The sequence below is a fragment of the Crocodylus siamensis genome, chromosome 8, assembly GCF_052110815.1.
Source record: "Crocodylus siamensis isolate JL-2025a chromosome 8, ASM5211081v1, whole genome shotgun sequence".
Classification (NCBI taxonomy): Eukaryota; Metazoa; Chordata; order Crocodylia; family Crocodylidae; genus Crocodylus; species Crocodylus siamensis.
The window spans coordinates 41,689,218-41,711,356 of NC_143402.1; the positions used below are offsets into that span (position 1 = coordinate 41,689,218).

Below are 22,139 nucleotides of genomic sequence, written 5' to 3' on the forward strand. Positions count from 1 at the left end.
AAGCAGGAGGAAAACCTATGGGGGGATATGACTCCAGGTGATGATCTGCCAATGCAGCAGTGAAAAGATTGACATGCAAATAGAGTAACTGATAAGAAAATTCTCTCATTAAGCCTGGACTGTTTCTTTTGTCACCTCAACCACACCATCCCCTTGCTGTGGGGGGGTGGCGATGGGGATATTAGCTGGCCACTGTGCTTGCCATGGGGGTGAGGATTGGAATAGGCTAATCACAGCTCCCTCAACAGTGCTTTGGGGGCAGCTGTCCTGTGCAAGGGGATCCCCAGTACCTAAGCAATCTTAATAAACCCCAATAACAACCCCAGCCCACCACTGCCCATGCTGGTTCTCAGCTTTGGAAAAAGTCCTGCTTTTTGAAAGGATAGAAATAACTGATGGCACAGGATTCTTTCTGTTTTACATAAAAATTGCTGTAGTAATATTTCCATTCAAGCTTTAGCAAAACCATGAGCGAGTTACTAAGTACAAGCATTGACAGTTACTTTTTAAACATTTTTTTACATAACATTTTTTACATAAACCATTTTAGTGTTGAAATACAGGCAGCCCTTGGACTTACCACACAATTGGTTCCTGAAAACTTCTGCTTAAATTGAAACGTTGTCACTCGGAACCAATTTTCCAATAGGAAACAGTGTTATAAATGGGGGATTGGTTCCTGAACCAAGGCCTGATACCCTATTTTCACCAAAAATAACCCAGAATTTTATATTCAATCAATTATAGATAAGTATTGCAGCTACATTAATGTAATGTAAAACATAATGTATTTATATTGTAAGTAGCAATCACATTGATTTGGAAGGACTTCTGTGAGGTGACTTTGCTAGACTTTTTGAAGGGCTCTTGGCTGGAGTTTTGGCTGCAGGTTTTTCTGAAGTCTCGTTTGCTTACTTAAAGAAGGTATCCAAGGAAGTTTGGACAGATGTTCTCCAGGGAGATGGGCAACGCAATGAACTTGTTTGCTGGTGTGGAATGGCGTTGGATCAAGCATTGTAAAGTTGAAACTGATGTCAGAAAGTTGAAACGGTGTCAATTTATAAACCTTGTAAGTGCGAAATGTTGTAACTCAAAACGTTATAAGTTGAGGACTGCCTGTACACAGTGTAGAAATACACGCAGTTCCTGAATTGGGTATTTTCTTCCATAGGCACACTGGCAAGCTGCAATGTTTTCCAACACTGACAATAAGCAGGGAGGCCACACCAACTTTGTTCTACAGTGCCATGTGCATAACTGTAAAGCTTATAGTTAGTCAAAACTAACATAGACTACTTACAAAACTTTAAGTAGAGAAACAAAAATTATTTTCTTGGTTTTTTTTATGTAGTTTTGATTTACCTGGATGGTGAGGAAACATGGAAACAGGCAGTTTTTGACGTGGGAAGCCCTCAGGTGATAAGAATAACCCTTCCTTTTTTAATATTTGGCACATTAAGAAATCCATACTGAGTGCCTCAACAAGGGAAGCTTGCCCACCACCCCAGATGGTAAAACACACTGGGCCTTGTTTACCAAGCCCAGGCCCACACACCAGGCATTTGTGTTTGGGGAAGAAGCCCTTTCCCGGTACAGATTTACCAGGTTTTGGACCTGAGGAAAGCAATTCTTGCAGGGCAGGAAATTCAGAGAAAGTGATGGGGGAAGAGGGGGCAGGAATAGAGTGTGTATGTGTCTGCACTGTTCAACATCTTCATCAGTGACTTGGACAAGGGGGTAAAAGGCACCCTGTTCAAATTTGCTGATGACACTAAGATGTGGGGGGATGTGGGCACGCTAGAAGGGAGGAATAGGCTACAATCGGACCTAGACAGGTTACAGGGGTGGACGGACGAGAATAGGATGGGTTTCAACACAGACAAGTGCAAGGTGATGCACCTCAGGAGGAACAACCGGCACCATACCTACAGGTTGGGGAACTCCCCTCTTGTCAGCATGGAGGTGGAAAAGGATCTTGGAGTCATCATTGACTCCAAGATGAACATGGGCCGGCAGTGTGGGAAGGCAGTCAGGAAGGCCAGCCGTACCCTGGCATGCATCCACAGATGCATCTCGAGCAGGTGCAAGGAGGTGATCCTCCCCCTCTATGCAACACTGGTCAAGCTGCAGCTGGAGTACTGCATCCAGTTCTGGGTGCTGCCCTTCAGGAGGGATGTGGACAGCATGGAGAGGGTCCAGAGGAAGGCCACTCGCATGATCGGGGACAACAGGGCAGGCCCTATGAGGAGAGGCTACGGGACCTGAACCTGTTCAGCCTCCACAAGAGAAGGCTGAGGGGGGATCTAGTGGCCTGTTAGAAACTAGTGAGAGAGGGACCAGCGGGCATTGGGGGAGTCCCTGTTCCCCCGAGCACCGCCAGGAGCGACCAGGAATAACGGTCACAAGCTGGCAGAGGGTAGGTTTAGGTTAGATATCAGGAGGCGCTACTTCACGGTCAGGGCGGCTAGGGTCTGGAACCAACTTCCAAGCGAAGTGGTGCTGGCTCCTACCCTGGGGGTGTTTAAGAGGAGGCTAGATGAACACCTTGCTGGGGTCATTTGAGCCCAGTACTCTTTCCTGCCATGGCAGGGGGTCAGACTAGATGATCTGCTCAGGTCCCTTCCAACCCTAGAAACTATGAAACTATAAAACTTTGTATTTATGTGACAGGATTGTTGTTATATTGTTACATCTGTCAGAGTTTTTTTGTTTCTTTGTTTTGTTTTAGTTCCTTTTGTTTTTGTGGAGGGGGCGGGGTTTGAGGGGCATTGGTGTTGGCTGCAGCCAAGACGGGGGATATTTACTGTAATGTGCCAATGCTCCTACTGAGACTTAAACCTGAAGTTCCTGGCTAGAGGGTCTTTCCCCTCTAGTCAGGCTCAGACAGTCACTGCACTGGGGGGTCAGGAAGGGATTTTAGCATGAAGTCATATTGGTATGAACTGTAGGAATTTTTGTCTTTCTGTGTAGCAGAGGGAGGGGGAACAAGGCCATCTTACTTGGATTTCTCAAGCATCTGAGGGGTGGCAGGGGTAGGGCTGGAATGAAAAAAGTAAATCCCCAGTCCTTAGGGATGAGTGAGGTTAGTTGACTGGTTAGTGTCTTGCTGAAAATCTATAACGGGGGTCTGTCTGGGGAACACATATTAAGTGGGGCTGGACACACACGACCTGAGTGAGTGCTCTCATTTTGTATACTTGATCCCTGTTTTTAGTCCTGTTGTGCAGTAAAAGGGCCTCTGCACCCGTCGGGCCTCGATCATTCGGTCCCGCGCTGTTCAGCTATGGATCTGTAGGGTGGTCCTTCGATCCGTCCCTACGGTCTCAAGGTGTTGGTGTCTTCCCACTGGGTGGTCTTTGCCCCAGTCCCACCTGCCATGACTTTGATGATCACTTCAGTGGAGGGCTCTTACCACCAGGGCATGCTTATCCAAGGCCTCAGGGCAGTGATCTTCCGCGAGGCTCCAACCTCCGCTGTACCTGGCCCTGAACCCAGCCACGACGGAGTACCGGTTTTCTTTGTGTCTTACTCTCTCTATACAGGATTTTCTCTTCAGTCTTCCTTGGTCCCCAAAGTACCCGTAAGGAGCCTACGTGCCTGTCCAAGTCCCCTACGTAACAGGGGCCTTCCTAACACCGGAAGCCTGTGGCTTTCGGTTATCCTATGTCTTGTTCTGTTCCTCAAAGCGATAACATCAATGAATAAACAACTGAATCTGACAACAAAAGTTATCTATCACTATAGTATTCCTCTGATTGTTATTCACGGGCAGCTTAGTGTCAGCGTGCTTCCCTATCAGGTGGTCCCACCACCAGCCATCCCCTCTGTGCCACCTTTTCCCCTTCTCCTTTTTTTTCTAGTATCAAACAAGATAAAACCGACCCTCAACGTCCCTCCCGGCGTGGACCATTAAATTTTCTCTGAGGGGTCGTTCATTCTTCCCAGCCGCATCAACTGCTGCCATGACCCTTTTTTTCTTCCTCATGGGAAAATCCTTAGGACCGAGCCAATGTCTTTAAGGGTCCCTCTTGGTCCGGTGCCTCGCATCCCGTGGATCCCTCTTTTCTTCGGGTATATACCAACGAGGTACCTTACTTGTTTGCTGAGTCTCTGGAGCCTCCTCCTGGGGCCTTAATACGCAGCGTGGCTATCTCTTTCCCCCTAGGTCTGGTAACAGCATCCCTCTCTTGAAGGTCTTCAGGGGAGCCTCCTATTCGGTGCAAGGTAAGTTTGACCATCCCCTCCTCCGAGAGGGGTCCTGGGGACTCTTCCCCCGTGCTCCTCCTCAATCCCCTGTGCCCTCTCGCCTCACCAGCCATTCTTCTTATTTCACTGTGTTGAGGCTCCTCCCCCTTATCATCAGCTGGCCGAACTTTTAAAAAGACGCAGCTGACGAGCCACATGGGTCCCGCCACAGCTTCCAGTCCCGCCGTCGTTCCTGCTGCCGGTGAGGAGCTTTTGTTTATTCTCCCCTCCTCTGTGTTTCCCCTGGGGTGTGCCGGCTCCTGGGGGTTCTCCTTGACCTTTTGGGATCCCATTCTTGCCTTTTCCCTGGGACAGCCTCCTTGCAGGGTTTAAGCCAGGTCTTTATAGACAGCAGAAACCATGTACTTAACATCAGGTTTATGACCCATTTAACTTAACTTCCTCTGCCAACTCCCCTTCATTCCACAGTGATAACTGTCCATTTCCCTTTCAAGTGGTCCAAATGATATCATTAGCTTAAAGCAAGGGTGTCAAACTCACCTGGCCAATGAGTGATGTAAGGCCAGCCCACAGGCCAGATCAAGCCCACAGACCCCACCTTCCCTTTGCCCCTCCACATGCAACATCTCTTCTGGCTGATCCAGGCCACACACTGCATGCAGTGCCCATTCCAGCCAGTCTAGGGCCCATGCTGCATGTGGTGCTATGGGTACCATGTGTAGGGCAGGTCACAGACCAGCTGCAGCGTGCATTGAGTGCTGCATGGATCACAGAGCAGCTAGAATAGATTGGATTTTGTTAGTAGATGTTAAGAATCATGAACTAAAAAGATGACAAAGCCTGAAGGGAAATGCAGAGTGCCTGAGCGAGGGACTCGCATAGGAGGGATGGGGGTGAGGGGAACGCAACTACGTTACAGAAAATACAATGGTAGCCAACTAAGCCTGGGTGGGGATAGGGAGAGGGGGGAGGGAGAGTGGTTGTGATGCTGAGAGAGAAAGAAGATAGATGCACACAAACCCATACAATGGTCTGCAATGGTGGAGAGGGTAGGTTGAAGAAAGTTTCTCAGTCTATAGTGTCTTATCGTGGGGGTCCTCTTCAGGTCGATGTACTGGCAGTGGCCTGTGACATGTTCGATGTAGATGTCACGGGACCAACAGATGGTGTTGGACACCATGAGGCAGTGCATCAGCTTGGCATAGTGGCAGGAGACACAGCAGGCATGCAGGATGCTCTCACTGTTGCGGTCCCAGGCTCCAAGCATTCCCACAACGAGCACATTGACCGTTCGTTACATTGTAGCCATGGCCCCTCATGTTGGCTAGTGGGGCGTACTTCTACTGCTTGCAAGCCAGGGTGTCATTGAAGGCTTGGTGCCAGTTCTCAAAGTGGACAGTGACATCCACGATCACAATCTTCTTGGTCTCCTTGTTCGTGATGATGATGTCTTGGCGCATCTGGCTTTCGCAGCCCAGGACGGTGTGTTTCACAGAGATCATGTGATGCATGTCCTGCACCCTGCCTGCAGGGCTGGGCTGGCATGTGCCAAGTGTGGCACACGGGCAGCTCTGGGAGCCAGGTGGTGTGGTTCCGCAGGCCAGATCCAGCCCACAGGTCGTATCTGTGACATCTCTGGCTCAAAATGAGAGCAGTTATTCAACTTTTACATAGCTTAGATGGAGATTACTTCTTTCTCAGTTTGGATGAATGGTGCTTGAAACCAAAAGATTATTTACTTTCTCTCCCAATAAAATAAATTAGTCTGATACAAGATATTCCTTCAGCTCACCTACCTTCATTCTCTAATGAGCCAGTGCTAGGCTGGGCTAGGAGGACATCAGTGAATTGCTATGTCTGGAGAAGGCTGAATCAGAGAAATGGTTTCTAGAGAAGTGTGAGGCAGGGCATTCCAGCTGATTGGCCAATGCAGCAGGACAGAGATCCTGGCTGGTATTGTTGGCTAAATTTTGTGTTGAGACCTGTTATTTATTCTTTAGTACACATATATGTAGTTAACATATTGTATTTTAGTTAATTAGAATATATACATATATAGTTAACACAGATTACTACTGTTTGACATAAGTATAGCTAAGTGCTTGCTTGTTCTAGCAAGGCCCAGAAAGATGACATCACCAGCGTTGGAAAGATTTCCCATGGAAACCTGACAGGAGTTGTTCATACACACATTCCAAAGATAAGGCGGGGTGCAAATGGAGGGAGCGTTTTTTCCCAGGCAGTAACAGGCCCTAGGCTTCTCTTCTCATGCAGATTAAGATGCAGCTGAAAGCACAAAAACAGGTTTATTATTGTGTTATTGTGACTGCACCTAATTAGTCCAGCACAAGAAGCACATGTGAACAGTGCCTTTATTGGCTGGGCTGGTGTTTTGAACATCAGAAACACCTGGTCTACTTAGGGGTAACACTGGACTGTATACTTACTTACAAAAAGCACATATTAAAGCACATACCAAAGCCAAGGTCAACACATGAAATAATATTCTGTGTAAGCTTGCAAATTCCAAGTGGGGAGCACATCCATCCATCCTGTGCATTACTGCCTTAGCACTTTGTTTCTCTGTGGCTGGATATACTTGCACCACCTGGGGAGACTCAAGTCACAGTAAACATATTGACACTGTCTTAAATGATGCATGCAGAATTATAAGAGGCCGCTTAAAACCCACCCCAGTTCCCTGCCTATACAAGCTATCTGGCATAGTGTCCCTTTATATTAGAAGGAAAGTAGCAGGTGACATTAACTGGCAGGTAAAAGTCAGGCAACTACCACCTGCTATATAGACATCAACCAATGCATTGGCATCTCTCATCGATAAGTAGCTTTTTGTTCTCATTGGCCACATCCCTAGAATCAGTCAGAGCTACGCTCTGGTAAAAAGAATGGGATAAACTAGGCAACAAAGCTACTGAATAGAGCCAGCAAGAAATTACCCACAATGAGGAGTTAGCATCTTGCTTCATCTACAAATAACATACATGGCAGGGCCTAAACATTAGAGTGGGTAAAGATTGAGAGTGGGTATCAGAAGATGCAACTTTCTCATGAAATCATGGGGCCTCTATGCAACTGACCAATGTGTTTGTCAAGCCAAGCAAACCCTGGATCATCTTCTGAGGTGCCCTGTAGCACCACAAAGCACCCCACAAGATCTGGCAACACCAACACCAGAAGCGGTGGCCTGTGCAGAACTTTGGGAACAGACCATATTGAACGGTTGGATTGGAGACACAACAAAAAAGATGATTGGCTGGGCAAGGTACAGTGGACTTAACCCACAAACGACTGAACACCAGTGCAGGACAGATGGGATAAGCTGAAGGTATAAATCTGGAGTGGTAAACAACAGGGGATGTGCTCTCTCTTCCAGCATCATCATGTAGTTGAGGTTACTGAACCTGTGAAATGCCTGTGTTACTTTTCTAAAAACCACTCAGCTAGTTCTGTGCTCAGGAGGGGAATTTTTTTTTTTTTTCTGTTTTTTTGCACCGGTCCTGGAAGCGCTGTTATACCAGGTCAATGCATGGAGTGGATGGAGCACGCTCCAGTTCCACCACCCAATACCAAAAAGAATCTGCTCAACATAGACCTCCTATGGAGGACGTATCAGAGACAATTACCCTGGGAAAACCACCTGATTGATCATGGTGTCTCCCCTGCCAGGTAACGGGAAAATGCATCTCTACATTGCTAGCAACTCCACTGGCAGAGGTGTGTCTGGGCAGCAAGGGCCATGGCAGGCATTTCTGGGAACTTTCCCAAATGTGCCTGTGATAGACTTTCCTCCACACTTGGTGGCTGGCTGAAATTTGTCTTGCCTTGAATTCCCCTTTCATGTCCTAGGGAGAGGCACTAGTCTCCCACCTTGGACCACCGTGCTCCAAAGGAAGGGGCAGCATGGACAGCTACAGTGCAGCTTTTCCTGCCCCAGCCCTTGTGCTGGGGCTCTTCTCTGCCCTGCAGAGCAATCGGGTGGGGAGGGGAGCTCCCGTTTCAGCACCTAACTGCCTGGCAGGGGGCCGAGGAGTGACAAGTGCAATTGCAGGCTGCCAGTTCCTGCGGTGCTCAGTGGACTGAACTTCGGGGGCGACCGTATTACTGAAGAAACCTTCCTTCCTGGTAAAGCTTTCCCCTCCTTCAAGGCGAGCAGGGCTGTTTCCTTCTCGGAGTCACTCCATAAGCGCCTGCAAGCTTCCTGCAGTAGCTAGCACAGGGCTTGCGAGGTGGGTGCGGAGTTGCACTGGTAGGACTGCGCAGCAGAAAGAGGAAGCGGTTACAACGTCCCTCCCCGTTACTCCGTGGACACTAAGACAGCGGCACACGCGCTGCGCGCAGGGCGGGCAACAGAGCCCCAGGCGGCAGCGTCCCGCCCCCGGCCACGTGACCGCCGCGACTGCCCAGGCTCCCGCCCCCCAGCCCCTCGGGCCGCACCGATTGGCTGGCGCCGGCAGTGGGATTTCGGGATGCTGCCGATCGATTGGAGCGCGCGGGGCATGCTGGGACGCGGCGCGGATTTGAACGGCGGGTACTGCTGCTCAGGGCGGAAGATGGCGGCTGCGGAGCCGGAGGTGGAAGAGCGGTACCGCAGGTGAGGTCGCGCTCGGGCGACAACGGGGCGGGGGCGGGGCGGGGCGCGCCGCGGCGGCCCTGCTGAGACCGTGTGTGTGCGGCAGGTTGGTGAGTCGAGCCAAGGAGGCGGCGCGCGGCGGGAACCTGGAGGCCTCCCTGAAGCTCTTCAGCTGCGCCCACGAGCTGCACCCCAGCGACAGGCTGCGGGCCCGGATACAGAGGCTGGAGGAGGCGGTGGCAGAGCTGGCGCTGGCCCCCGCACAGGAACCAGAGGAGGAGGAGCGGTTTGTGGATGTGTGCGGCAGCGGCCTCCTGCTGTTTGGGGAGCTGCACGACAAGCTGTTTGTGCACCAGCGCCAGGGTGTGGCCTTCCTCTACCGCCTGTACCATGAGGGCCGGCAGGGGGGTATCCTGGCTGACGACATGGGCCTGGGCAAAACCATGCAGATCATTGCTTTCCTTTCTGGTATGTTTGACTCTGAGCTCATCCAGTTCGTGCTGCTGGTGGTGCCCACCACCCTGATCAGCAGTTGGCTGAAGGAGTTTGCCAGGTGGACTCCAGGGATGAGGGTGAAAGAGTTTCACGGAATCAGCAAGACAGAGCGGATGAGAAACTTGGAGAGAATCCGGAGAAAGACGGGTGTCCTCATCACCACCTATATGATGCTGATTAACAACTGGCAGCAGCTGTGTACTGCTGACAACAGCCTGGTCTGGGACTATGTGATTCTTGATGAAGCACATAAGATTAAGACCCCATCTACTAAAACCACAAAATGTGTTCACCTTATTCCTGCGAAAAATCGCATCCTCCTCACAGGGACGCCAGTGCAAAATAATCTGCGTGAGATGTGGTCCCTCTTTGACTTTGCATGTCAGGGCTCTCTCCTAGGAACAGTAAAGACCTTTAAAATGGAATATGAGAATCCTATCACAAGAGCAAGGGAGAAAGATGCGACGCCAGGAGAAAAAGCTCTTGGACTTAAAATATCTGAAAATCTTATGTCCCTTATAAAACCATATTTTCTCCGGAGGACTAAAGAAGAGATACAGAAGAAGCACGAGTCTGACCAACAAGAAATCCATTTTCCTGAACAGAAAAGTGAGAACGTAGCTCCTGTAATGCCCTCTCTCTCCAGGAAAAATGACTTCGTTGTATGGGTGTATTTGGCACCAGTGCAGGAAGAAATATATAGGAACTTTCTCTCTTTGGATCAACTGAAGGAACTATTATTGACAACCCGGTCACCCTTATCTGAGCTGACAGTGTTAAAGAAGCTATGTGATCATCCTAGGCTATTGCCTGCACGAGCATGTACTCAGCTTGGGTTAGGAGACCATTATTCTGAGCAGGATGATGAGAATGAAGAAGGCATATTTTCAGGAGGTAATAAAATTAATCATGTTTCCACTGAGGCTCTGATCCAAGAGTCTGGGAAATTGGTGTTCCTCATAGGGCTCTTGGAAAGACTGCGAAAGGAGGGGCACAAAACACTGGTATTTTCCCAATCAAGAAAAATGCTGGATATCATAGAGTGTATTTTAACTCAAAAGCGTTTCAAGATCATGCGCCTTGATGGGACAGTATCCCATGCAGCAGAACGGGAGAAGAGGATTAGCATGTTTCAAAGTAATAAAGACTATTCTGTTTTTTTACTTACCACCCAAGTAGGTGGTGTTGGCATAACCTTAACAGCAGCAAACAGAGTGGTGATCTTTGATCCCAGTTGGAATCCAGCTACAGATGCCCAAGCTGTGGACAGAGTTTACAGGATTGGACAAAAGGAAAATGTAGTAATCTACAGGTTGATTACTTGCAGCACTGTAGAAGAGAAAATATATAGGCGGCAAGTTTTCAAGGACTCTTTAATAAGACAAACTACTGGTGACACAAAGAACCCTTTTAGATATTTCACTAAACAGGAGTTAAGGGAACTTTTTACATTGGAAAATACCAGAATCTCTGCAACACAGGTTCAACTACAGTCCTTGCATGCCAATCAGAGAAAGAGTGACTTGAATCTGGATGAACATATTGCTTATCTGTACTCCCTAGAAATATTTGGTATTTCGGATCATGACTTGATGTATACACAAGAGACAGCTCATGAAGACCACGCTGAGAATCAAGAAGCTTATCAGTATATTCAGGAAAGAGTACAAAAAGCTCAAGAGCTGGTCCAGTCAGAATCTCAGCTCAAAGACCGAATAGGGAGACTTGACACCAATATTGAAAACGCATGGTCAAGACTACCAGAACTTTCTTCCAAACCACGAAAAAATTCACCAGAGTTGAACAACAAAAATTGCTTCATACCACCACCAGTATTAGTTGACCCTCCAGATCATATTGATCTTACAGAAGATGAAGCTGCTAATAACTCTCGAAGGACAAGTTTGGCTACTGAAGACTTGAGTGAAGATAAACTGGCACAGGAGGTATCTAGTATAGTTATTAATGAGGTGCTTACTAGCAGTAACGTAGTGGAACAATCATGTGTGCAAGAATCATCTGAACAAAAATCTGATCCAAGTTTTGTATCGTATCTTGCTGACAAAGAAAGTGCTAGTTTTAAATCAAGAGAATGTTTTTCTACTTCATTTACAAACTTAGACTGCTTAAATGATGTTCAAATGACATCTTCATTACACTCACAGCAGTCATTACATGAATCGGTCTTTGACTGTAAAAAAGAGAGAGAGAGAGAAAAGTCTCTCGATCTTCTTGCTGACAGGAGTGAAACTCCTAAGCTAGTTCTTAGTATGGCATCTGATAGTTTTTTGGTTGCCAGTGCAGAACCCCCTAATAGACTCCAGCAATCTCATGTAAGTGAAATCAGTTTGCAGGGTATGTCTGTTGCATCTTTCCAGAATCAGGTTGACTTTAATCTTGTTCTGGAAGAGTCTGAACATGGACAGCAGGATGCTTCAGGAGAAGTGCCAGACAACACAGAAAATACAGGCTCTCAATACGAAGTAAAAAGCGGTCACAATTTTGTAACAAATTTTCAAGAAAAAGAATGTTATAATGGGACTTCCTATAATATAACTGAAGACAATCTGAATTATTCTCTGGGGGGTGAAGCTTCTGTAGAAAGTGATAATAGCATTGCTATTGTCAAGAAGAAGCATGCTAGGAGGCTGTCTTCTGAGAGTGAGGATGAAAATAATTCAGTTGAAATACTGGATGAAAATATGCCTCCAAACACATACTTTCCCATAAACAACTCTTTATGTTCCTCTCAAGTAATCAGTGCATCTACTCCTAAACTTGGGGTATCTTTAGCAGATGCTCTTTTCTCCCCAAGAATTACTGGTAGTGGGAACAAGTCTACAGCTTCTAAAGGATCCCTTCTTAACATGGTGCTGGATCAGGTGGAAGATGTTGAAGAAACTATGGGAAGTAGCGATGATGCAGAGGATTCTGATGAAAAAGAAGGGTATGTGTTGGAAGAAGCTGAAGAGCACAGCATGCAGTCTTTGGAAATGGAAGATGAACCTGCAGGGGAAACGCTCAATACAGAGGATAGCATTGACTATTTGGATGATGGAGAGGAAGAATCACAAGAGGAATCTACAGATGACCCTGAACTTCTGTCTGGTGAGCAATTGGACTGTTTCTCACATGGAAGTGCATCCCAGAAAGAGAAGATTCAGAGTAAACTGAATGTCCTTTCTGCCTCAGACAATTATGATACCCTAGTAGAATGTGGAAAGAAACTAAAAGAAGATGGAAAACTACAGGATGCACTGAACTGTTTTCTGCAAGCTCTTGACATAAAAAAAGGAGATCTTGAAATCATGCTCACCACTTTAAATCTGTATAAACAGCTCTCACAGAAATGAGCTTTTAACTGTTCCTTTTAACTAATTAGTTCTTGAAACAAGCTCTTAAAGTCTGAGTGTATATCCATTCTGCAACTTTATTTTCAAATTGTTCCAATTCCTTTCCACCATTATCTAATTGGCTCCCTTTCCCACTTCTTTTTTTTCCTTCCCAGACACTTAAGCAGCTATTTAAAATGAAAGGTAGCTGGTGATAGTTGAGTCTTCAAAAGACTGTTTAAAGGGGGAGGGAATGACATTCTCTCCCTTCCTGTGTAAATATGTTGAAAAATAAAACTAACTTGAATCTCTGGGCTTCAGGCTCTTGTCTTCAAGCTTTTGCTTGGGCATCTTATTTTCCGTTCATTTGGGCTCAAGGGGACTTCTTAGTCACGGGGAAAATGGTGCTGGAAATATGTGGCAGCTGTTCTGTTGTTGGCCTATACACTTGCACTCATTTCAGAGCCCTTGAACTAGCATATTAAGTAATCCATCCTTCTTATATCTAGATTCCTTTGTGGCTTTGCTTAAGCATGGTAGCTAGTCCCAAGGTTAGAATTCACTTTTTTTTTTTCTTCCTGTTTTTTTGCACTGGTCCTAGAAGCACTGCAATACCAGGTCAATGCATGGAGTGGATGGAGCACGCTCCGGTTCCACCACCCAATACCAAAAAGAATCTGCTCAATATAGACCTCCTATGGAGGACATATCAGAGACAATTACCCTGGGAAAACCACCTGATTGATCATTAGAATTCACATGATCAATTAGATGCCCAAACTTCTGGGTCTGAATGGAATTCATAACACCTAGTGTGGTGGAGGGGTGAAGAGGCAGCCAAGAGAACTGCTTAGGGAGAGGGATGCTGAATTCCTGGATCTGGTTACCTGCTGCCCATGAGTTGAACCACCAATGTGAAACTGGGGTTCATAGTCTCAATCCCCCTCCTGCATTTCAGTGCCTAAACTATTCCTTTGGATGGGGATGATTTGTTCACTTTTCTAAAACTGTGATAGAGAATGAAGTGGTGCTGCCTACATAGCTTCATATAATGCCTAACACTTAAGAGTGGTTGTCCAGGAAATGGCAGGCTTGAGCTCAAGGTCATCTAGAGCCTGATGAGGTTCTAATTTGCCTCCCTCTCATCTCCAAGGAGAGTGCTCATCCATACAACCAGCTGGAATGAGAGCACTTCTCTCTCCAGTTAAAACTGAGCTACAATGCAAAAAAAAGAATGGTAGAGTGAGCCTGTCACCCACTGAGGGAGAGTATTTCCTGCCTGGGGATAGAGGGGGTTTGTTGTTCTAGTCCAACAACATTTATGCATTTTATGTAGTGAGGCTAATGCAAATTGGATTAGTTATGCTGGGAGCAGGGACTAAAGTGGCCAGGATTGTAGGCTAGGGTCAGATTTCTTCTCACTTCCTCTCTCTGGCCCCATGGATTTTGCCTGCTTTTTCTACACTGTGGCCCAGGTTCACTAGGAGGGATGGTGAGTGCTCTCAAACCCAGTCTAGCTGATTAGTGCAGTGGTTTTTAATATATATTTTCATTTGTGGGCTCCTAAATTTCAAATAGAGATGCAGACCACTTTGAGTTGTAAGTATGGGTATTCACTTTTTTTTTTTTTTTTAACTGTAGTCATTTCACAGATCCCTTGCACAGAGTCTACAGACCACAGGTTGAAAATCATTGCTATGATGCTACGTTGGTCAGGCCGCTCTGTTGTGAAATGGGAATTGTGGATTTGACCCCCCTGCCCCTCCTTAGCTGAGTCCAGGCTTTCCATTTTGTGGGCAAGTATTCTAACTACAGTGCAATTAAAAGATGCCACCGTCTCATCCTCTGGCTGTATTTCTGAGTGGAAGTAGTTGTGCTTTACGTTGAATCGATATAGTTGGTGTGCTAAGTGTGTTCTGGATCAGGCCTGTCAGGGATACACATAGCTCTTCCAAGTAGCTGTCTGAAAGATACCCATTGAGCCAGTCTGCCTATTTTGAAGCACACAACAAAGTCTCTTGAAAACTGCCTGATAAGATATCATGCCATGGCTTTTCATGCATCACATGGATCTCTCAGAATGCAGACTACTCTCTCTCTTGCTTCCAGCTCACAATGTTGAGAGCAATGCTGATAATATACTTGGCTCATTGTTCCCCTGAGGAGGTTTGGGATAGAGAACCAAAATGGCTGCAAACTTTCACTTATTTTGCCACTCGTAATCTGGAAAGACTGTGTCCATTCCATTTGACATCTCATGTTTAAATACCCAAGTTTTCTATTTATTTGAAAAGAAAGCCAGTTAACTAAACTCTCTTCTATTTGTCTTGCTTGAGCTCAGCGTCTCTTCTGACCAATAAAGTATCTAAAACTTAAACTGAGCAAGGGAAGGCATACAGAAATAAATGCTAGTTTAGAGTCAAAGACAGAAAGTGCATAAAAAAAAAAAAAAGTTGTTGCTACCATCTTCTCTTGCATATAATACACACATCTTGTTTTGGGGAAGGCAGACCAAAAAAACCCATTTTTCCAAAGTTACGGCTGTGTAGAGCAAGGACGGAACCTAACTTTCAGCTTAATCAACCTCCCATTCCTGCTTAACCAAAAGCTGATAATGCTAGCTACTGCTGAAAACTGGTCTCCATGAGTGGATCTACAATTTTGAAAAGAGCACAAAAAACAGCCTGCAAGCCTATGAAATAAGAGAGCGAGCAGGAATAGCTGCAAGACAATACAATTGCCTGAAGGAAGGTTAGCTTGATTAGTGCAACATCAAGACCATTAAAAAAGGGAGAGGTGATTGTTATTCACATCACAGTTCCTAAAAGGAAGCCATTAAATCATCTGACTCCCTGAATAGAAATGCCTGAATAGAAATGCCATGTCTGCTGCATACAGGAATCAAAATGGTGTGCTTCTATTCTTGGCAAAAAAAATCAGTTCCCCCACTTAAACCACTCCAATTGGGGTGAGGGAGGTTTGGGTGGAAAGGTTTATGCGGTATAAAAGGGCTGCATTACTCAGGGAGGCCAAGATCATGTGTTACATCCAATTTTAATTTAAAATGGAAGCTTTGTGAGGCAAGCTTGAGTACAGGCACAGCTAAGGATTGACTGTAATGGGGAAAGGAGCTAGTCATTGTTAGAGCAGAGAGCCTAGCTGGGTGTAAAGCTTGCCTTACAACAAACTGCAGCTCTCAATAACTGCTGCCTGTTCTGTGTAGGCAGCTACAAGGGGCCTCACATACATCCCATTCCTCTGAGTGCTGAGGCCTTTCCTCGGAATTCATAAGACTCTGCCATTTAGTACCTAGCTTTTATTGATGTTTTGAATGTTTAGATGTGGTTTCCAAAGGTATTGCCTAACTGACCAGTTGCTACCGAGCTGAATGAAAGGCATCATGATTGCTGTTTCCAGGCATCCTCAGTCAGAGGCTAAGATAAACCTGCAAATGCTTATACCTGAGGTGTTACAACTCCTGTTAACACAAGTCATTAGACAGCCAATTGGAACACCTTTATGTCATGTGTATAAGGACCAATGCTTTTAGCTTCACCAGTTTTACCCAGCTCCCTTACTAGAACACTTTCCAAGAAAACCTTGCTGTTTGTTTGCTGGCAGCTACTCCCAACTGGCAAGAGAACCTGCAACAGCTTCAGCAATGGCATAGGCTCCTTAGAAACCAGCACCTGTACCTCTTAACTCACTATGTAACCTTCTGTTATTTTATGGAGAAGAGAGTAGGAGCTGCAGAAAGGCTCCTTTTTAACTCCCTCCATATGCAAGGAGGTGTTATTGGCATGTTCTGCCATATAACATCTCCCCTCAGAAGAAATATCTCATAATGAATATCCCATGTGCTGTTCAATGCAGATGAAAGTCCCTTTGTTTCAAAGTCAATGCAACTGTGTTTTTCTCCATCTCTGTTTAATTAGCTTAGCTGGGATGGTTTAGACAGGAATAAGTCTGCCCTGAACAGAGGGTTAGACTATATGAAGTCCTGAGGTCCCTTCCATTCCAGCACTATTTTCTGTTATTAACTATTCTTCTAAAATAATTTTGTTCTAGACTGATTGTGTTGCACTTTGGGAGCCCAATAACTTGCAGGAAATTGGAACTTCTGGTCCTCTGCACCCAAATGGACCTGATCCATTTCTGCCTTCCCACAGGGCAGGAATCTCATGTCTATCACATGACTAAGCAGAGTTCAACAATTAGGTAAAGACCTTCACCTGACCTTTATCTAGGATGTGCTGTTGGGCCCTATCCCTGCTAACACTATGACCTGTCATTTGAGGTGAAACTGTAAAAAAGTAGTTTAAATAGACTCTCCCACCGTGTGTAAATATATATGTTGCCTGTTCCCAAGGCTGGGCAAGACTAATTCACCTGGAAAGTTCCTGTTAAGTGTCTAAACCAGTAGGTTTCAGAACTGTTTAGTGCTTTGCAGGATTTATTTTCTCCCTTCAACCATGATGATATGGTATCCAAATTTTGTTTTGACAGGAGGGTCTGTGTACATAGGTTTGTCCATACTGCTGACTGGCAAGGCAAATGCTGCTTCCTGAAAAGGCCCCACCATGGAGCCTCTTGTCATCCAACCCAAGTCTCCCTAAAAGAGGGAATCAAGATGTCAAAGTTAGAGAATCTAATTTCAAAACCTACCAACAGAGCTGCAGTGTAGTCAGCAGGTATCCTCCTCCCCCTCCACTTCCTCAGACAGGCCCTTCTGTTTAGTGTTTGCAACTTCAAACTCAGCTGCTGTTCATCACTGCAGCAAAGTGAATGAAATATGGGGATGATGTGCTGGGGCAGGTGTGGCCAACCTGTGGCATGGGCAGCCTTTGTGCAGGACATAGCAGACCAGAGAGGGAGCAAGGAACATGGCAGCAGAGGAACAGAAAGTGGGGTAACAAATCAGATGGGGAAAAGGCACTTGGGGGTGGGGCTTGGATTAGCCTGCCAAAAAGGTTGGCCCCCCACTATGCTAGGGAAACTATCTTACCCTATTTTTCATATTAAGAAAGAACTGGGTGTAAATCAATTATCACCTTCCCTTCCCCTCTAACAGTACACAACTGCTCCTTTGAAAGCAACTGTCCTCTTGCAATGGAGATTGTTAGTTCCAGAGCAGTTACGCATCATTTGAATGCACAATGGACCTTTCCAAGGGCTCTTAAGGAATACTTCCCTCCCAACAGCAACAGGTCTGCTACAGCAAGCTCTCCCAAAACACAGCCCCAATATTAATGGCAAAGTTCTTAACTTTTTTAGACTAAAGGCTACCTCTGTAACTGTTCTGCATTTAATGGCACCCCATTTCAAAAAAGAAATGTATTTATTACAGTGTGTAAATGCTTGCATACATATATCTGGCATCCATTATGTCAGCTGTAGACAGAGCCATGGAGAGAGACAGCCCCTGCCCTAACACACTGCAAGAACAGAAGGCAGCAGGTACCTCCTTCACCAGACCTGTCTGGGGGCTCAAGATTTAGCCTTGAGGGTACCATGGGATTCTTAAGTGATGGGAAGATGGCACAGGCAAGGTGAAGGCTGCTTTGGCAGCAAGCAAGGAAATGGGGTTCATGTGGCCTCAGCCAGTGCTTGCTGCTCTGGAGGTGTCCAAACTCTGTTTCCCAATGGTCCTTGCCTACCAGGCAGCCCACAGCACCCTGGGAAAAGGTTGGAGCCCAGCCCCCAGTCTGGAGCAGCACCATTTTCCCCAGTTGAGCCCAGAAGCTTTATGCCTTTCTTTTCAAGCCCTCCACAACATCCAAGCTTCTTGATGCCTCCTCAGCTGCTGATGTGCCCAGTATTACTTTTACAGTATGCTGACTTTCCAGAGACCTCACTAGTAGGGCTTGTGCCCTGGGACAGTTTCTCAAACCTAGTGTGCATCTAACTCCCCCCCGTGGGTCCTCCTCTACCAGCTGTGGTTCAGTTGGCCCTATCGTGTTCTCCTCTGCCCTGTTTTATGCCTTTCTTTTCAAGCCCTCCACAACATGCAAGCTGCTTGCTGCCTCCTCAGCTCCTGATGTACCCAGTATTACTTTTACAGTCCCTACTACAGCTATTGCTTACCCTTGCTACAGATTCCCTTAGACAACAGCAGTGGTTAGTGAGCTGCATGGAGCAAACAAAAGGTAGAAGGCGAGGCACAAGAGTATCTACCAGGTTTGGGAAATGCTGGCCCTGGGCACAAGTAGCCAGAGGGAACCTGGGAGGCACCTCCACTTACTCAGCACCTGGGGCTTGTGCCCTCCTATTCCTCCCAGGTATGCCACTGGGACCTTCAGGCAGGCTGGGCTTCACTAACATGCCCTCCTTCTTCCACAGCTGTTCCCCAGTGCAGCCCTGCACAGCATTTCATGCAAACAGATTCCCATGGCACTCCCGCCTGACTGTAGTGGTACAGCACCCTTGAAAAGGTCTCACAGCACCCTGACTGAGAACCCCTGCACTAAACCTTGCTGTCTATTATTAGGCAGGCAACCTAAGAGTGCTTTCAATATATACCCCTTGTCTGGCTTTATCTTCACTGAATTGTGAAGCTACATCACTGAAACGTGCTCCAGACTTCAGCTTCTCCATGGCACCCATAATTTTGCTGTGCTTTTCACACAGAATGTGCCTGACCTAAAATACAAAAACAAGAGGAAAATTACTTGGGGGGGGGATATATAAAGTCTCATTTCCTTATGCTCCTTTTATGGGATTTGAAAGCTGCTGCTATCATAAAGGCTTGCAGCTTCTGTTGCCATCCCACAGAACAGCCAATGCAGAGCAAAGCAATGGTCTCTTCTCCACATTCTGCTCTGGCTGCCACAGCCTGGCTGATTCTGCCTCTGGCAGGGGGTTGGACTAAATGACCTCTGAAAGTCCCTTCCAGTCTGATTTGTCTAGAAGTCTATAAATAACCCATCATCTCTTCAGGTAACAAGTTTAACAGCACATCTCAAAGACACATGCTGTGGTTAGCAGCTGTACTTGAGATTTACCATAAGCCCTCAGTACTAGACTCATGATACCACCACTGTTCCCTCAGGCATAAGTCCTGCAGACAGGCTGTTTATCAGCTCCCTTCTGAGGTTACTGTTGCACTGTGTGGCTGCAGCTGCATCTGAATGATCACTTTGCCAAGCAATGCAAATGAATGCTAAGGAAGCAGTGAACATCGCCGGTCCAGGCCATTCCTTCTCAGCCCACGCAACTCAGTGACCCTGGTGCACAGCTGTGCCACAGGCCCTGCCCCTCTGCAGTGGTACCTCATGCAGTGTGGGGTCGAGCCCGCAGGAATCGCTGTGAAGCCAAGCTGGGCGGGGGAGTTGATCTTGGCGAGGCATCGCCGGGCTGCCAGGAGGGCCGCCTCCCCCGCGCAGGCCGCCGGGGCCTTTGCGGGAGGGAGCGGGATAGGCTTGGAGCTCTGCCGCCAAGGCCCAAGGAGCCTGGGCCGGCCCGAGACGCGGGGGTCCCAGCACCGTCAGATGCGCCGCCTGCCCCAGGACTCACCTTCACGGTGCTGCCGCCGCCCTTCGGACCCTGCGTCTTAGGCTCCGCGCCGCCGCCGCCGCCACAGGCGCCTCCTGCTGAGACACCACCCGAGTGGGAGCGTGAGCAGGCGGCCCGCCCCACTCGCCCCCCCAGCCCGCTCGCCCCACCCCCGCTCACCCGCACCCTTTCCCGCTTTGCTGCCGCCTTTCCCCTTTGGGGGCATCTTCGGAGCCAGCGGCCACTTCCTCCAGACGTCACTGCGCCGCGGCGGACCCGCTCAAGCCCCCGCCGCGCACCAGCAGCGGGACCAGACTGCCCGTCTCGCGCCTGACGGGCCGGGGCGGCCGCGGCCTGTCAGGCAGCGTTTGGACACCTCACCACACCTAGGCGCGCGCCCCCGCCTGGGGGGTTGGTGCTGGGCGGGGTGCTCCGCGCCCGCCCTCGTGCGAGAGAGGTAGAGCTGCTTTGGCGGGTGGAGCATCTCCGCCGGGCCCAGCCCGCCACGTCACGTCAGGCGGCCGCGCCGCTCGCTTGCTGCTGCACAGAGCAGCTCACGTGCCACCTTAGCGCAGGCCTTCAGAGCGGGGCCTAAGCAGGGCGGCCTGCAGCGTTGACGCATGCGCGGGTCCAGCGCCGCTGCTCCCGGGCCTGCACGCAAGGATCAGAGCAGCCTGTCCCCAATCCAGCTGTGCAGTGGAAAGGCACTTGGCCTAGGTCGACCTGGCCCTGCAGTGGGACAGGGAGAAGGGGCTGTGGCCCAGCCCTGATGATCTGGCCCTGTGGGTGGAGGAGTATGGTCCAGCTCCAATCCTTGGGAATTTGGCAGCAGGGAGGGGTGACAGTACTAGCTGACACTTCTCCTGCCAAATTTCCCCACCTGTGGGGAGTCCCATGGGCTGGATGCCAAGCCTCCACAGGCCACCTTTGGCTCACAGGCTGGAGGTTGAGCATGCAGCTTCCCCCTCAAGTTAGATTAGGCATGTTACATTTAGGTCATTACTAATAGCACTTAAAATGCAAGCATCTGCACGTTAAAGCTTGTTAACTGGTGTGTCCTCTGAGCATCTCGAGGTTATGCTACCTTAAGGTGAGGATAAACTTGTAGCCATGCTACCTAGCTCATGTTAGGTTATCTTCTGTCTGCTTCACAAAGATAAACTGTGAAAGAAATTACAAAAAGGCAAGCAAGCCAAACAGCATCTCCACAGGATTGCAGATGTTGTCCCCTCCCCACCCTTCACTGATTCCGCAGACAGCTGGAGGCTGATGCAAGAGAGGCCAGTAATGAATCACCACGGTTAACATCTGTGCTGTCCCCTCAGGCTTTCAGCCCCTAACTGTTAACAGTTGTGAATGTGTCAGAATTTGTGTAGGCTGCAGCTTGAGCAGGACAGACAGGAGGGTTTCTGGAGCTCTACTAATGGTACCGGGGTGCAGGGTGCAAACATCCAGTCTTCAGTCCTAGGTCTGAGATGGGGCCACACAGGATGATTTTCAGAGAGCAGTTGAGGGCAAGCTTCAGGAGAGCTTGCAGGGGTGTGTCCAGGTACTGGGGCTGGCAAATAATGAACTGTCATTGGAGCAGTCAGGAGCTGAGGAGACAGTCCACATGGGACACATGAACTTGTCATTCTATGGGCCAAAAGGGCTAAGCAGAGCTTTCACCCTGTTTCCTGGGGCAGCATACTGGAACCTTCTCAGGGGAGACCTCATACAGCCTTGCTCTGACATGGAAAGGCCTCCCCTTTCTGGCTGCAGTGCCCCTGGAACTCACTGGGCCTGTCCAGGAAGCAAGGCTGTGGGGCAGAGCTGTTTTCTCTAGTCTTGGAAAAGCACCCTTCAGAAATGTCTTCCAGTCCCAGACGCTGTTTCCTATGCCCAAACCTTCCTACTGTTATCCCAGCCATGCCACATTGAGCACAGTCCCAACCTTCCCTACTGTCTTTCAGCTGGTCTTCCCTTCTGTAAGGCCCCAGAGCCTCTGCTCCAGCTTGAGTGCGAACTCTGAGACAGTCATTCTC

General features: G+C 48.0%; 2 protein-coding genes and 2 pseudogenes across 5 annotated transcripts; 1 reads left to right on the forward strand and 3 right to left on the reverse strand.

Moving 5' to 3' along the window:
• The first annotated feature begins 465 nt into the window (after window positions 1-465).
• ERCC6L (ERCC excision repair 6 like DNA helicase) lies at window positions 466-12,939 on the forward strand. Its single transcript, XM_090061375.1, has 2 exons — window positions 466-8,818; window positions 8,904-12,939. The coding sequence occupies exons 1-2, from the start codon at window positions 8,694-8,696 to the stop codon at window positions 12,643-12,645; spliced, it is 3,867 nt and encodes a 1,288-aa protein (XP_089917501.1). The 5' UTR covers window positions 466-8,693; the 3' UTR covers window positions 12,646-12,939.
• LOC149858337 (U2 spliceosomal RNA) lies at window positions 7,709-7,881 on the reverse strand (annotated as a pseudogene).
• Window positions 12,940-13,091: 152 nt separating the features above from the next.
• Window positions 13,092-20,710, reverse strand: PIN4 (peptidylprolyl cis/trans isomerase, NIMA-interacting 4). 4 transcript variants are annotated; one of them, XM_090061389.1, is made up of 4 exons: window positions 20,302-20,710; window positions 20,137-20,213; window positions 19,144-19,263; window positions 13,092-17,236 (listed from the first exon to the last, which is right to left on the reverse strand). In XM_090061389.1, the coding sequence occupies exons 1-4, from the start codon at window positions 20,339-20,341 to the stop codon at window positions 17,078-17,080; spliced, it is 396 nt and encodes a 131-aa protein (XP_089917515.1). In that variant the 5' UTR covers window positions 20,342-20,710; the 3' UTR covers window positions 13,092-17,077. The 4 variants fall into 4 exon arrangements, with proteins under 4 accessions (XP_089917515.1, XP_089917516.1, XP_089917513.1 ...); XM_090061390.1 differs by having other exon boundaries at window positions 20,137-20,210; window positions 20,302-20,709; XM_090061387.1 differs by having other exon boundaries at window positions 20,296-20,709.
• Window positions 13,206-13,423, reverse strand: LOC149858339 (U2 spliceosomal RNA; annotated as a pseudogene).
• Window positions 20,711-22,139: the final 1,429 nt, after the last annotated feature.